Source organism: Chelmon rostratus, chromosome 24 (assembly GCF_017976325.1).
Source record: "Chelmon rostratus isolate fCheRos1 chromosome 24, fCheRos1.pri, whole genome shotgun sequence".
In the NCBI taxonomy this organism is placed as follows: Eukaryota; Metazoa; Chordata; class Actinopteri; order Chaetodontiformes; family Chaetodontidae; genus Chelmon; species Chelmon rostratus.
In genome coordinates this window covers 4113019-4127722 of record NC_055681.1, presented here as the reverse complement: position 1 = coordinate 4127722, position 14704 = coordinate 4113019, and the positions used below count along the sequence as shown (strand labels likewise).

The 14704-nt window shown below is 43.7% G+C and overlaps 1 protein-coding gene across 2 annotated transcripts; it reads left to right on the top strand.

Moving 5' to 3' along the window:
* Positions 1-4324: 4324 nt before the first annotated feature.
* dzip1 (DAZ interacting zinc finger protein 1) lies at positions 4325-14550 on the top strand. Of its 2 annotated transcripts, XM_041966123.1 has the most exons (20): positions 4325-4425; positions 4700-4833; positions 4940-5148; positions 5386-5985; positions 7519-7603; positions 7759-7874; positions 8234-8392; positions 8518-8655; positions 8737-8799; positions 8911-9039; positions 9957-10005; positions 10103-10153; positions 11090-11149; positions 11568-11743; positions 11869-12073; positions 12366-12540; positions 12836-13209; positions 13348-13469; positions 13586-13745; positions 13853-14550. In XM_041966123.1, exons 3-20 carry the CDS (start codon positions 5146-5148, stop codon positions 13960-13962), a joined length of 2775 nt encoding a protein of 924 aa, XP_041822057.1. In that variant the 5' UTR covers positions 4325-4425; positions 4700-4833; positions 4940-5145; the 3' UTR covers positions 13963-14550. The 2 variants fall into 2 exon arrangements, with proteins under 2 accessions (XP_041822057.1, XP_041822058.1); XM_041966124.1 differs by lacking the exon at positions 11090-11149.
* Positions 14551-14704: the final 154 nt, after the last annotated feature.

Below are 14704 nucleotides of genomic sequence, written 5' to 3'. Positions count from 1 at the left end.
TGTCATATGTATTTCACCTTTAATGTATGCCCATGCATTTAATGCATTACAATTAAATTAAAAACATTTGTTAAAGAGTGGTTATTTAGCTTTTTGCTATTTGTTTTTGTCATTATTGCGTGAATCACAGCACAAAAGAGAGACTGGAAAATTCCTCCTGTCTCACATTCACCCAGCTGTTAGCTGTCAGGCAGCTGTTAGCATTACCTTAGCCTCTTCTATTTAAACCCATGGAAGTATGGAGAGCCAGATATAGGGCAACCACTCGTTTTAATGCCAATTTGTCCCAGTGGAGTTGGCCTTTGTGCAGTGGGTAGCACACCGTGGAGTCTGGTACCCACTTCTTATTATACATCCATGGTGACGACAAGCTCTGCACCACTAGGCTGTGATTGGTCATTTTCATTTTGGCATTGACACTGTGTTGCCATCCTATAAAAGAAAAAGTTCCCTTGCACCTCCTCGTGAAAGCTATTATTTAGTGCTTCATATTCAACACTGCCGGGTGTATGCTGCTGTCTCCTGGTCGACACTCAAATACAGTGCACCTCTTCACTGTGCTTTCTGTGGCATGGCATGGGAGATTCAATTCATGCAGCCATTATAGGCATTTTTTTTTCATTTAATTATCACAAACATTTAATTTCCCTTTGTCATTTTCTTTGATTTGTTATAATTTAGGCATTTTAAATCTTCCTGTTTTTCTGGAAAGAGAAAGTTGTTGTCCGTGGTACAAAAGTCGCCATGGCAACATGTCACTCTGCATCCATCCTTATAGGCTGCAAGTCATGCATTTGAATGCATGTCTTCTTGATTTCTAAACTGCTTGAGCACAAACGCACACCTTCTCATCATTCGATTCTTCCACGCATCTCGAGATGCGTTACTGAGAGCAGGAATACAGTAAACATCACTGTACATGGCATTTCACTATGCAGCGAGGTCTGAATCCATCTCGTCCTCTGCAGGGGAAGATAAGAACCTCCTTCATGAATAAAGATGTTTCGCCATCCTCTCCTCTCTGTGTTCAATATGTACTTGTTACAGCGGCCATTATTTATAGTCCCACAAAGGCCCAGAGTGGTGAGAGTGGGTCTCATGGGGGATTGGGAAGTGGAGCCAGTGCTACCTATAGTGGGAAAGATATACCACCTCACCCCCGCTGAGAACTTCGAGCAGGAAATGAACTCATAAATCAAGCAGTAAATTGAGTGTAGGGCTGTGCTTACTCATCTCAAGAGGTCCGCTCCTCTTCCTCCACACACCCCTGCTCCTTTTTACTGCATGACTAATGCGGCCGCCGCAACTTCTCTGCCCGCATGTGTGTCTCTTGCTCTGCTAAACTCTTATCAAACAGTGTGGATTTTACTTTCAAGTAAACATCATAACTCTGGCCTGGAGACTACAAGAGCGTAGGGGAGGGAAAAACTGCAAGTCTGGCTGGGATTTGGAGTCCAGAAACAAGCACATCAGCATCCTGTCCTACAGCTGAACTTCACCGCCTCATTGTGATGCCACTGGTGAAAGCTGCCTGTCTTTAACAGGACACAGTCTGTGAGGAGAGCCTCCCCTGCTTGCCTCAGGCTATACTGACAGTCACAGGGCCTGTCCAGAGGAATTAAAATCTCTATTTATCAGGACTCGGCTGGAGCTGTCTGGGGACTGACCAGGGAAACGGCACGCAGTCGGCCTCTTCCAGCAGTGGGACTCTGATGGAGAGTTCACCAGGATGGGATGTGCCCATGCAGGTTGTGTCTTGACAGCATGTGTGATGTAAAAAAAAAAACAAAACAAAACAGTCCCATCCCAGCTTCACACTATGTTTAACTTTGTTAGCGTGCTGTGCCAGCGCCTGCATTGTCCTGAATGTGAATCAGTCTTTAATTTTATGCTTGCAAGAAAGAGCCAAGGAGCATTTTTTAAAGACTGATCCTTGAATACAAACTGTGCAAGTGTGTGTGGATCCACCCTGCTGAGCGCCGCTGCCCATTAAAGCAGGGGCCGTGTCGCCTCCTGCAGCTGCTCTCCATCACAGGAGCAGTGGGCAGCATCTCCTCTGACAGAGAGGGAGGACAGGAGGGAGGAATCGGCATCGTTCACCCAGCAGAAAGCCACAGCGCCCGCAGAGATCAGATCTCTACTGACCTCCGATGGTGACATGCTGCACATGTGAAGGGGGCTGCCCCATGAAAACACTGCCTCGCAGCGCAGAGGTTGAAAGGTTGGTTCACCAAAATCACAAAAAACACATGTGAGTAAATGTGTTTTTATGTCATTTGGGTGACCTTTAACCTCTCACTCTACAAAAGCTCTGAATAGGTGTTTCTACCCTAAATGCTTTTGACAATATCCTTTAAAAAACATGTTGTCCTTCCTCTGACTTTGACTTTTCAGGACCAATGTACCATGTAAATTGCATTATAAACATTTTTTTACAATACTTTAGGGCAAGAGCTCTGGACGCAAATTAATTGGTTTTATTTTGATAATGTCATTTTTCATGGTTCCAGCTTCACAAATGTGTTTGCTGCTTTTCCTTTTAACGATTTCAATTTATTTTTAATACCTTTTGAGGTTTGGACTGTTGGTCGGACAAAACAAGCATGGTTGAGGCGTCACTTTGTGCTCCGGGTCATCGTGTTTCCAAACCAAACAATCAATCGATTAATGGAGAAAATAATCAGCAGATGAATCCGTGATGAAAATAATCATTAGTTGCACTTCAATACAAAATAGTTGAGCCAACCACAACAGTAAAATCCTGCTTTTCCATTGATGCACGAGTCATAATAATCTGTTGATATCATATGTAATAGTAGACCAGTCACAGGGGACATTTTTCTGTATTGAGTACTTTGAGTACATTTTCCTGCTTATACTTACAAACTTTTACTTACATAACATTTTAAATGCAGGACTTTCACTTATAACAGATTATTTTAAGTACTTTTACGTAAATAAAGAATCTGAGTATCTACTCTACTACTGAGCCTCGTTCCTCTTGTTTTTAATTTATCCAGCTGTCTGCACCGGCTCGATCTCAGAGGCGTCTCACAGGTGTAAAACTTACCTGGAGCTCTTATTTACTCTTTACGTCTATTGAGGAGCAATAGGAGCGTAAAGACCTTCTCACAACCCTTAAGTGAAGGGTCTGAATACTTTTTGCAAAAGTTTCACAGCAGCAGCTTAATGGGCCCCCATGTGAAAAGAGGTTGAGTCACCACCACAAGGGGGAGCCCTTACACAAGGATAGCGCACCGACGATGTTACCTCGCAAACTTTTCGACATCTTCACTAGCATCCCTGCGGCTTTGTTGATGCTTGTTAAAGTACTTCAATCTGTTGGTTGCTTCCGACGTTCAAAACCGTTTTAATACGGTTTCCGTCAAATGAAGAGGGGACCGACTCCCTCATCCGTCTCCACACTCCCTACTTCAAAGCCCAGCAGTCTGCTTCTCCCTTCCCCCCCTCACTGCCAGCTGCGTCAATCCACCACAATGTCACCGGAAATGAGGAAAGTACAGCTTTGGCATGACTCTGCCATGGAAAGGCGCACGCAGACGTGTCACGGATTGTATGATTTTCAGTATTTCTTCTTTTTCAGAGCGGTACATAATCGTTCAGCCTGGCTTATCTTCGGAGCATGTTCACAATTTTATATTGGGCTTATACAAAATGTGATGAAACTGTGCCCTAATGGATTTTGACAAACGGTTAAAAAATAGATCAATCAATGAACTATCAAATCAATTTTAACAGGCAAACGGCATAAATAAACGTTGATCTAGAGACATCTTAAATACTTAAACAATAAAAGAATACTCCACACAAAAGCTCCTCACGTCACATTTATAGATGCAAATATGAATCTGGTGAAGGTCTACCTCCTGACCTGTTCAGGAGGTAGAACGGGCGTCTACCTGCCAGGAGATCGGTGGTTCGATCCCTGGCTTCGGTAGTCTGCATGTCGCTGTGTACTTTGAAAGATACTGAGCTGTTTGTGAATATGTTAGTCAGCCTAGGCATTAAGTGTTGAGGTGTGAATGCAAGCTACTGTTGTAGCACTATGAGTCATCGACAAACCAGAAAAACGCTATATATTATACCATGGTGTAAAAAATGTTTATATCTATCTCCATTGTTCTGTTTAGGAACATGTCCCATCCGTGTGTAAATGTGCCAGATTTTACCACGTTTGACGGAACTTATGTCCTTGTGAAATTCCCCTCAAGTATTCGTCAACGTTTTACTTTGAAGGTGATAACCGGAAGTTTCGATTCGACTGCCGTTAGCTTTATGGCGGTCTTTTTTCTCCGAGCAGTCATTTAGGAATGTGGAGACCAGCTGCGTCACCCTCAAATCTCCTGGGGTGCCGTCGTCAGAAAACTTCGCTAAAGCTAATAAATTAGTCCCAAAAAGCGTTCGGTAAGTTGTTTTAAAGTTGCGTCTGCGACATATAATTCACAATTTAAAAGTCACAGTTGTTGTTGAGGAGTATTATTGATGTATGTTTAAAGTTTATTTTCCCAACACGCTGGTTAAAACGTCCGTTAGCTAGGCTAGCCACGCAAGTTTGAAATACGTGAGCCATCGCTAGCTCGTTAACGTCTCTTGACTGAATGTAGAGAAAAGCTCCATATTTTGCACTCCTTGTCCAACTGTTGCTCAGACAAGCTCAAACATGTGTGTCCTTGTTTAGGTTTAGGTCAAGCAGGGGGACAAAAAGCCTGCCCCGACATGAAATGATTGTTTCGGGAACGTGATGCCAAGAGATTAGCGGCGTTTGCTGTTAGCAAGGAGGCTGCTTTAACCCTCCTCGCGCTGATTTTACAGGTAAGTGGTGTCGCTTTTTGTTTGGGTTTACACGCTGCTTAGGTCGAGGGAGGGGAGGCGTTTATCCATAAAAACGCGTAATGGGGTACTGCTGTCTTTCCCACAGGACACAGCTGTTGGGAAACTTCTGCTGATTGGCGGCACTGTTTTGGTAACATTGCTCTCCAGGGAGCTCGTCTCTGTCTCCATGGTAACGTGGCGGACGCCCAGCCTCGGCGTTGTCGCGTTGAGCTGCCTGCAAAGGGGGCGGAACCGGAGAAGAGCGACGGCTCCTCGAATTCTTTCTCCCCGCAAAGGCAGAACCAGTCGAGGATGGTAAGGAGAGCACGGCTGCGTCAGGACGGCGGCAGCATTGTAGGTCGATGGAGGGTGAATCGGCAGTGGTGGAATCTGTGCTCTGCAGTTTTACCTCGCCAAAGCAGATGCTGCCGTCTTTATTCTTTCACGCTGTCTTTTTGTGATTGTGTGGTGTATGTCGGGAATTTGATGTGCATTGTTTATGTTTGCATGCTGTTTTTAAAGAGAATTTAAAATCTATGGTCTTTGTTTCAGCCATTTCATGAAGGAGTCTACTACCCCTACTCCACTGACACCCAGGGGACCCAGTCATCAGCTGGGATCCCATCCCTGCTGAATTCCCCACTCAGCCAACACTCTGTAAACGGCCATTCTGTACCTGCACCAGGCATGACTCCATCGAGCGGAGCCTCTGCCGTCCTCCCTTTTAAGTTCCGCCCGCGCAGGGAGAGCGTGGACTGGCGGCGAATCAACGCAGTGGACATAGACCTGGTGGTGAGCCAGCTGGATGTGGACGCTCTTCAGGAGCACATCAGCACAGTGACCTTCTGCAGCTTGGAGGGGGAGCGATGTCAGCGGTGCCAAAGTCCCGTTGACCCGGCTCTAGTCAAGCTCTTGCAGCTGGCCCAGCTCACGGTGGAGTGGCTCCTCCACTGTCAAGAATTTCTCACTCTCAACCTGCATGCAGCGGAGGAGAGGTTGGCGGCTGCCGGCAGAGAGCGTGAGCAGCTGTTGGCCCAGCAGAAAAAGCAGGAGGAGAAGGTGAAGGCGCTCACTGCCGAGCTCAAGCAGAGGAAGAAGGTTATTCGCACCCAGCAGTCCCTGCTCACGCCTCGAATCATCAGTGGCCAGAAGGTACTGCTGACACGCTAAACGCTCACTCTCTGGGGGGTATTATTTACATTTCATATGCGTATGGCAAGCAGACAGCTAGCCCCGTCATCCCCACCCCCTTCACTCCTCCTCCTCAGGGCCCCCACTCTGTCATTGTTCCCAACATCTATTCACAGCTCCGTCTTTGTGCATTTCACATGGAGGAAAAAAAGGGAATCGTTGAAAGCTTTTATCAGAGCCTGACGTAATTTTGGTTCTATGTACTGCACAAGTCTGCCATGGCCGTGCTGTTTTGGCATGGTTAAAATAAGCTTTGTTTTCAGACTGGAAGAATAGGATTTAGAGCTGCAGACAGATGGTGTCATTTGGTGGCAATTTGTCTTTTTTTAATCCACTTACAAAAGGGTGACAAGCTGTATCAAGATGACTGACTTCGACCTCCCCCACCCTCATATAAACATGTCCTTGTAGAGTATTTTGTCCTTGTTAGTGTTGTTGAAGACATTTGTGTGTTAGATTTTGCTGGTTGGATCCAGTTCCCTATAATTACAGTCTTTTTTAAGGTAGGTCGCTTACTGTTAGGATATTTATAGCACAAATCAAAAATCAGCCCTGTTCTTCAAGAGTAAGGCTGCCGCTGACCTGGCCGAGCAGTTGCCAAGGCAACACATATAGTGTGTCATGACAGCATGTGGTTGCTAGGTGTGCACTAGAAGCTCAGTTAACAGTGGTGGCTCAATAATTGATAGAGAAGACATGTGTTTGTGTCCTTTGAGGACCTTTGGCATTTGTTGCTGGTCGTAGGTAATGTCCACATTTCTACCAAATAAACACACTTTTGAAGACTAATTTAATTTCACTGGCAATTTCCCCATTTATTTCAAACAACAATGTGCTAGCAGCACACTTCTCTCTCATGTGGCTGCCTTTGAATGTTTGCTGCCTGCCATATGGTGTGAGAAGATATCAGTAGCAGCAGGTTTAACATTGAATGGAGTCACAGGCACAATGAGCGGCGAGTTAAATGTAGCGTGTGATGTGTAGAGTAAAGGCAGCATCTACAGTAGTTGTTTAGTGTTAGAGAGCTGCAGTGTGGTGACGCCTGCCGCAGGAAACAAATCAACATCATTCAAGCTATCTGTCTGTCGGGAAACACATGCCTGAACTCAGTGGATGCTCCTGTTTGGAGCCAAATCAGAGTCTTTATGTTAGCCTAAGCTTTCCCCGAGCCTCATTCACTCTGTCCCTCACTAGTTTATGAGATTTTGCACTCTACTCTTGTGCAGAAAGTAGTGTACATAGTATGGACACTTAGTATTAACAGTTTAATTTGGTAAAAAAATGCAAAATGATATAGATATACTTTATTTATCCCAAGCTGGGAAATTGCTGCTTGATGTTTCCATCTCATCGAATGCCAAGATTTGCTGCTTTTCTTTGTCTTACATATGGTGAATTGAAAGTCTTTGAGGTTTGGAGTGATGGACTTCCTTACTTACTGTCAAAATGCACACAGTAATATGTTTATACTTGTCTTGTGTTTCTTTCTTTCAGTGTACGCAGTGTGATAAATCCTTCCTCAATTCCTCCTTTCTCCAGAATCACATGCAGCGCCGCCACCCTGACGAGTACGAGATTCGTAAGTCAGCCAGTCATAAAAGCTTTCTGAGCAGTTTATTTAAACAATTTCAGGATCAAGTCTTTTGAAGATGTATTTACAGGTGAAACACTCAGTCATTCCCTCACATTGCATTGTTACAATATCTTTTTTTTTCTTGTTTTGATTCCTTCCAGAGTTGCGTTCAGATAGTGAGAAGAAATGTCAGATTGATGACCTCAAATCGGAGATCAGCCGTCTGAAGGAGCAGATTGTTCAGCAGCAACAGGACTTGCAAATCAAAACAGCTCAGGTACAAAGACAAGACCATTGTGATAGTGCTGAAACAATGAGTCAGTTAATTGATGGGTTAATCGGCTGCAATCTTGCATCAATATTAAAGCAAAAATGCCAATCTCTCTCTACTTTTAGCCACTGAAATGTGAGGATTTGATAGTTTTTTTTTGTTCATATATGATGTGAAGTTGGATATCTTGTTGGTCATGCAAGATTTAACAATAATAAAAATCTGCTGTTGCAGTTTTTCAGATGTTTTGCATTTTCAAAACTGACTACAGTAATCCTTAGAAAGCATGTATAAGTTTGCACTTTAAGTCGGTCCTTTGTGGTTTTATAGTGATTGAGGTCTTTTCATTTTGGTTGTGATTCCAGGAAAGAGAGCAGCAGTCCATCCACAAAGACCTGCTGAGGGAAATGGACCGTTTTAAAGCTGAGGAGATGGCGCGCATGGACAGAAAGATAGAAGACAGCAGGGATGGCATTCGCAGGGAGATGGAATTTCTTTACACCAGAAATATTCAAGCTCTCAATGTATGTAAAGGATATTTATATTGTCTCTTCAGTAGCTTCTTAAAAGTGTTTATTCACATTACTTCCATTTGGTCTCTTTTATTCACACCCTTTCTTACTATTTGACACTTTTTTTTAATTCACAGGAAACGAATCAGAATCAGAACGCCAGGCATGAAAAATCAGCCAGCCCAGTTCACTCGCAGCCAGAGAGAGATGTGGACAACTACAGAGAGATGCACACACAAGCCATCCAAAAGTTGGAACACCAAATGAAGAAACAGGTTAGTGTAGAGCAGAGTTATTGTTGGTTATAACATAGAAGTGAATTAAGTTGTTCTGAGTACAAAAATCTTTTCCTCTAGGATAAAAAGTGGGAATCCAGGCTGCAGGACTTAAAGAATCAACACGACTCTGAAAAGAATCAGGTATTTTGTTGTATATGTTATAATTATCATGCCATTAACGGATCTTTAGTATTCTTTAAGCTTTTGTTTGAAATCAGCCAGAAAATACAACCCCTTCCTGTCAACTTGCAGTTGCTGAATGAGCTGAGCAGAATGCAGTCGTCTGTGTCTGACCACCAGGAACGCAGCCAGAGGCTGCAGCAGGAGATGGGGAGGAGGCTGCAGGAGAAGGAGCAAACCATCAAGGCTCAGAGGGAGCAGGTTAACACTGACTCACTCTCAGCCATCACTGCCCAGTGTGATTATGTCGCGAGAGGAAGTGAGGCGGAGGGTCTGCCCTTGTTCAGGATATCCTGTATGAGCTACATGGGCTCAGATTGTGTTGTATTGAGACATGATGATATGCATCTCATATAAAGTTTCATGTCAAGCTAAATTACTTAAGATTTCACTTCTGGCTGGTCTTTAACTCCCACGACTAGTGGCAACAGCAAATGCGTTTTAACATACTACATATCCCAGAATTTTGGCGGGCAGCCAACTCTCCTTGAGCTACTGCTTTGTCAGAAGTACAACAGCAGAACATCTAGTGCAGGCATGTCAAACTGATTCCATAAAGGGGCCATGTGGCTGCAGGTTTTCGTTCCAACCGAGGAGGAGCACACCAGGCTGGAGTCAATTAATCAGCTGATTTCAGTCTTCAGTTGATAACGAAGTGATCCCTTGATGTTGATTGGTTGGTCTGGTGTGCTTGTCCTAGGTTGGATTAAAAACCTGCAGCCACACGGCCCTTTATGGAATCAGTTTGACATGCCTGATCTAATGTATCTGTACACAGTGCAGCCAAACAAATTTCAAGAAGTCTGTCATGACATGAAATGCTTCCATTCCTTTCTGCAACATTTGAAAACTGATCCATTGGCAAAAAATGGCCACATCTTGTTTTGTAGACACATTCATAATGAATGATCACAACTGGTGGTAATCTCGGTGTCGCTGCTTCACTATAAAAGTCAACCTATGTAAAGCAAGTAAAACACACTAAAACACTAAATCCCTGTTACTGAAAAATGTAGAACATAAATAGTATCAGAAATGGGCTCTAATTTCAAGTTTAACCAGGAAAATAACGTTTGTGATGCATTATCATGAAGTATAACAAGTTTTTTCACTAACAGATCAGGAATATTTCCTCAAATCCACCCACCAAAGTTGTGGAAGTGCCAGGTATTAATTTCTTTTCAGTTACTTTTTCATCAGTCATGTTTCTCTGAAGGAAATTGTTTATATGATCCTAATGCATTGATCATATTCTGTTTTTCAGTCATTGTTAGTGCACCAGCTCCGGAGCCTAAACCAAAGAGAGTTGTACTTGGTAAGTTAGTAGGAGAATATATACATTTGCCCAGAAATATTTGGACAGTGACACACGTTATATATAGTTATATAATCACTATGGTCTTAAAGTGCAGACTCTCAGCTGTAATTTGAGAGCATTCACATCCAAATTGGAGGAAGGGTTTAGGAATAACAGCTCTTCAATATGTACCAACAGTAATTGGACTATTGACTCACAAGGCTGCATGGGCTCCTCCCTTGTTAACCTTTCATCAATTGTGTAAGGTCTGGAGTTGATTCCAGGTGTGGCATTTGCATTTGGAAGCTGCTGCTGTGAACCCACAACATACAACCCAAGGAGCTCTCAATTGAAGTCAAACAGATTGTCCTTAGGCTGAAAAAAGAAGAAATCCTTCAGAGAGAAAGCAGAAATGTTTGGAGGGATCAAATCAACAGTTTGGTACATTCTGAGAAAAAAAGAGTGCACTGACTGCACTAACCCTACTCCAGCGTTTGGTGATGTCCATGGATTCTAGACTTCAGGCAGTCGTTGTCAAAGGATTAAAAATTAACATTTTACTTATGGTAATGTTAATTTGTCCAATTACTTTTGAGCCCCTGAAATGAGGCTTTTTATAGTTACAATTCTTAAACGTTTCATAAGATATGTTTGTTCAACCCCTTGAATTCAACCTGAAAATCTGCACTGCAGTTGCATCTTAGTTGTTTCATTTCAAATCCAATGTGGTGGCACGCAGAGCCCAAATCATTAAGATTGTATCACTGTCCATATTTCTGGGCCTGACTGTATATTGAACATTGTCACTCCCAGAGGGGCTGAGCATGTGCTTTTGTGCATGGGGATTTACATGATGGTGTTTCAGAGAGTAAACTCTAAATATAGCAGTGCTGTCACCACATTTGACACATTTTATCTTCCAATGAACTTCTACCTCATGTGCTGTCCAAGTAGAGGAGCCAGTCTGTGCTCTGAAGCTGGATCCTATACAGGAGCTGTCAGAAGAGGAGAAAGGTAAAACGGACAGTAGAACCAACAGAGCCGGCTGATTGCATGCTATCTGCATGCATGCATCAGACTCATGTAGGCAGCCTTTTCCTTAGGTGTGTCAGGACAGGAGATGATTTTAGTCCTTGGAAAGCAAGCTCATGGTGTGTGATGTTCTGTGAGGCATGCCATGTCAGCTTTGCTCGTCATTACATCCATCCATCATATTGTCGCCTTATTTGTGGCAAATAAACTTGTAGACATTCTCCTCTTCTGCCTGCCCCACTGCAGTCACATCCATCTACCAGACTGAACCTTTGGCGTGGAGCTTGCTGTGAAAATTGGCAAATGCATGCTCATTTTTTTTCTCCTTTTTGCCTCTGACTCTTGTCGTTGGATCCCAGTGATCCATAAATGGCTGATAAAGTGAGATTTTGTTTTACAGACTCAAGCAGCTTCTCTGAGAGGAGGCCAATGGAGAAGAAGCCTGACCCTGCACCGGAGAAGAAGCAGAGGGTGACCTCCAGCACTCTGAAAAGGAACACCAGCATCAAGAAAGATATGCGGCCAGATGTCGAGCAGGCTGTTATTATAAAGCTGGAGAACTTGGGAGTCAAGCCTGTAAGTTCACACCTGTACGGTTTAGGAAGCTTAAGCAGAATTTGTCCAATATAAACACTCTCCAATGTCCTTTTACCAAATGTACGTTGTAACCATTGCTTATAATTTCCAATGCATCATCTCAGGATCAGAGTGGTCTGAAGAACAGAGAGCTTACTTCCATGCTGGCCAAGGTGCATTCAAAGCGGGAGAAATTTGCCAAGGGGAAGCCGGACTACTGGCGCCAGCGGGAGGAGATAGCCAGCACTGTGGAGCAGAAGCTTGGTAGTCAGAGGAGAGGCAGCGACCCTGCTCCTGACTCACAGGCCAGATCCAGACAATCAGTTCAAGGTGAGTCATCAAAAAGTCTCTTAGCACATGAGATCATCTTTCTAAGTTCTTACTTTGCCCACAGAGAGGTAGTACTGTAATACTTTGTTCTTTGAAGAAACTCAGCCAGCTCTTTGTCAGCCTCAATTGCATTAGCAGCTTGTAATTGGTTTTTACTGAGTGTGCATCCAACACCATCAGTCTAATCTGTGAGAGCTTGTTTGCCACCACTTAAGATGATTTAAACTGGGACACACTGTCGGTGAGTGATCCCTCACTGCGTTTATATTTACCTGTTTTTGTCTGTGTGCAGTGTTGCAGATCCGGCCTCGATCCAGTAGCCTGCCATCCAGAGCGACCCAGGTAATGTCTGGACCTGCAGTCAAACAGCCCAAGACCCCCCAGCCGGCACCAAGGACAAAGACCACCACCCAGCCCAAGACGTCTACACCCAGCACCAAGAGCGTGCTGAGGAACTTCACACCCAAGTAAAGAAAAACTGCTTTCTGGTAGTTCTCCGTAAATGACAGATTATTTGGCAGTGTTGCAACAAAGGTGATAAGAGAAGTTGCTGCATCTGAGTTTTCATCCAAGTTAAGATATAACTTGAAATTTACACTTCCCACATGTCATTCCTTGAAACTGTAGTGGGATGTTTAGAATGATGGGAAAGACTAATGATTGAAGAGTCAGAGGATTTTCTGTTTGATATTTGCACCAGGAGCACATTGCCTGGAATACATGTTGACTGATTCGTGACAAACTCTCTCTGTGATTTTGGAGGACTCCTCCTTTCAGCTCAGATGAGGAATCTGAAGAAGAGGACACAGATATGGAGGAGGAACAGTCCCAAAAACACCAGCCGGGCAAATCACCACAGTCCAGACAAAACCAGGCAACCCCAATCCAAATCAGAGCAAGCAAAGCCAGTCCAGTCCAGGCTAGGCAGGCGTCAGCCAGTCACTTATTCTCCTCCAACCACCAGCAGGCCAGGGTGTCAGTGGGTGGTGTCACCGAGACATCAGTCACAAAGATGGAGAGCGATGAGGAGGAGGACGAGTGGTCTGAGGTCAGCGAGCTGCAGGAGATCGACCCAAGACAACTCCAGAGTCACAAAGACCAGAACGGCAACGTGGATAAGAGAAGCTTTGGGAAAGGTAAGCTGTTCTTTCTCCATTTTCATGCTGAATTGAAACTGGAGTTTAAATAAGAAAATGCATCTATTTTATTAAAAGAAAAATGAAGATGAAACCACATTAATGTATTTTTATTTATGAATTGTCTGTTTCTTTCAGAGAACAGAATCAGTGACCTGGCCAGAAAAATGGAGAAGCAGTTTGCAGGGAGGGCGGTGAAGAAACCAGCAGGGGGCGTCAGCATCTTACCAGAGAGGAAGGATGAGGTTCAGGAACTCATGGTGAGACTTGCTCTGTGATGGGGCACCAGTGCACAGCTTTGGTGTACAATAGCAAGTAATAATCAGCGTTAATCTCAAGCAAAATCTCTGAGGAATATTTGTGTATGTGGTGATAGTACACAGATCTGGAGGAGAGCAGCGATTGGATGGTCTCCTCCTTAGAGGACAGACAGGAAATGTCTAAACCAGCTCAGGGCTCTGGACCAATGAGGAAGAGCCTGGACTCACCCAGCACCAGCGTCTGGGGAACTTCCACGGGAAAGGGTCCCAAATCAGGTCAGTTATTTCAGGATATGTTGGAGTATAAGTGCAGTTAAGCCGTGATGATTGATGCACTGTGTTTTAGACTCGCCCTGTGTAACGTAGTTATCTGCGATCGGCAGGTCTGACTGAAGCTGGAACAGGAAGCACCCTGAAGAGCAGCCTGTGCTCCCTCAGTGATATCAGTGACTCCGAGGACATTAGCAATAAACACAACAAACACTACAGCTGATCAGGTGACGTAGCTCCACGCCAAGCACAGACACAACAACCTCAGTCCATGCCAAATAGCCATATTTTACTCTGTTCTTTGTTGGAAACTATAATACAGAGAGAGCAATGCTTAAAAGAGGATTCCAGAATTGTTTTCTAATCAATAAATATGTTAGAGATAAATTAGATTACAGCAGTCTCACCTTATGCCTTGTGCCAATTCTTTGCTTGCCTTAGACCTTTTCAGTGTTTTATTAGATTCTGTTTTGTATATTCAATGAAACATAACCGCACTCCAAATGAGATACTGTAATGTAACTTGTGCAAAATTTTGTACATCAAGTTTTATATTGTGTTAATGGAGCAATGAGATGTGATTTTGTATAGAAGATATTTATACAAGCAATAAAATATTTCTCTGTGGAATACAAAGCTGAAAATGGTTGAACATCTAGGCACATGTCCTCAAGTTTGTTTCTTTCTTCAAACCAACACAATAACCAAAGAACTGATTTATTACAAATGTGTCATATTATCATTTTCACCTCACTTCCAAGCTTTAACTTAAAGGATAACTTTCGTTTTTTTACAACCTGGACCTTATTTGTAGCATTAAATACGACCAATTACTCCCCCAGACAACTTTGGTGGCATTTGGAGTCGTTTTGAAGAAATTAGCCGCAGAGGAGCGGCGCGTATATCCGTATAATGCGAGTACTCGGGGCATCCATGCGCAGCCTCTATAAACGCATAATCTGCGG

What these genes read in the sequence shown, in the direction of transcription:
- dzip1 (XM_041966123.1), top strand. An exon ending in CCCTGACGAGTACGAGATTC is followed by an intron (nt 7,604 to 7,758) that starts GTAAGTCAGCCA and finishes GATTCCTTCCAG; the next exon opens with AGTTGCGTTCAGATAGTGAG. An exon ending in TGCAAATCAAAACAGCTCAG is followed by an intron (nt 7,875 to 8,233) that starts GTACAAAGACAA and finishes TTGTGATTCCAG; the next exon opens with GAAAGAGAGCAGCAGTCCAT.